Raw genomic sequence first — 1297 nt, 5'->3', positions numbered from 1 at the left:
GACTACTAAGTGCTCATGGCACATATATCCCCAGCAATAATACCTGGAATTCTCTTAGAGATAAATGTTTTGTTGATTTTTGAATGTCATATTTTCAAAAAAAAAAATTAAAGCAAACAGCCACATATTGACACTGGATTGATGTAATAGTGGCACGGTGACAGAAACTTTCATACTCAAGGAACACATTTACTTTTGATTTTCAGTGGTGGTTTGTGGGGAGAGTATGGGAGAGAATGTATGTAGGTGGGAACTGATGGAATGAGGTTAAACACAATGACTCTTGAGGATTGGTGACTTGTTCATTTATTTATTCCATCACTATCTAAATTTCTTCTTTCTTGTGATTTGAAATTTGATTGTGTTTTGTTTTATTTTGCTCTGTGATCGTGAACATCTGTGTGCATCATTTTTCCAGGTTATTCTATGGTACCAAATTTCTGACATAATTTTATTTTTAGCATAATATGAAAATAATTCCTCTGGTCCCATTAGGAGTTGTGTTTGAAGTGCATGTATGGTTTATAAGCCCAGTCAGTGCATGTCAGTACTACGGAATGTCTGCTGCCTTCGATCATCTGTATTAGTTGTGGTTGCAAGTGTTTGATGTTTGCTTGGTCTCCAAAGCCTATCATCTGCGTCGTGAGGAAACAGATTGGTTTGATAAACCCAGGGAATCTCGTTTGGAAAATGGACACGGTCTGGACCGAAAACTGCCGGAAAGATTGGTCCACTCTAGACCACTCAGTCAACATCAAGAGCAAGTAAGTGCTATATTTAGCAATCTGATTTAGATTTATATATATATATATAAAAGACTCAATTCTGTTTTAGAATGGTCTTATTATTTTGAAATGAATGGGATCTTTGTCAATCAATTTCACAAATGATTTTTTTTCCATTAACTTAAAGAAGTGTCCTACTCCATCAGCTATGACTTTTGGACGTTGGATTAGAGGTGTGATACTTCTTCCAGGCAATTTAAGTGATTCATTCCTCCAACAGATCATTATTAAGTTTGTATAACAAATCCTGCACTGCTATACAAGAAGAGACTGAGCTTCTGAGACCATATGGAATATTGAGTAAAATAGATTTGAGTAATATTCAATGCTTTCTAATAACAGTATGCCCAGATGCTAAGAAATAGCAAATAAGAAGATGGCCAAATCAAATCAGCCGTGATAGAAAGATTTCATTTGGAGGAGAAAAGGGAACTTATATTTTAGAGGGTCCATTATACAGAAATGTTAGTTGTTTTGCATTCATTTTAGATTTTGTTTGCAAAACTACTCAC

The 1297-nt window shown here is 35.1% G+C and overlaps 1 protein-coding gene across 1 annotated transcript in view; it reads left to right on the top strand.

Moving 5' to 3' along the window:
• PCLO (piccolo presynaptic cytomatrix protein) overlaps nt 1-1297 on the top strand; it is a 94894-nt gene that overhangs the window by 63480 nt on the left and 30117 nt on the right. The window contains 1 exon segment of the mRNA XM_012650117.1: nt 628-764. Within this exon segment, the coding sequence (XP_012505571.1) occupies nt 628-764 (137 nt within the window).

The sequence above is a fragment of the Propithecus coquereli genome, unplaced genomic scaffold, assembly GCF_000956105.1.
Source record: "Propithecus coquereli isolate 6110/MARCELLA unplaced genomic scaffold, Pcoq_1.0 Scaffold312, whole genome shotgun sequence".
Classification (NCBI taxonomy): Eukaryota; Metazoa; Chordata; class Mammalia; order Primates; family Indriidae; genus Propithecus; species Propithecus coquereli.
The sequence above is the reverse complement of the archived record's forward strand: the minus strand, read 5'-3'. Positions and strand labels throughout refer to the sequence as shown.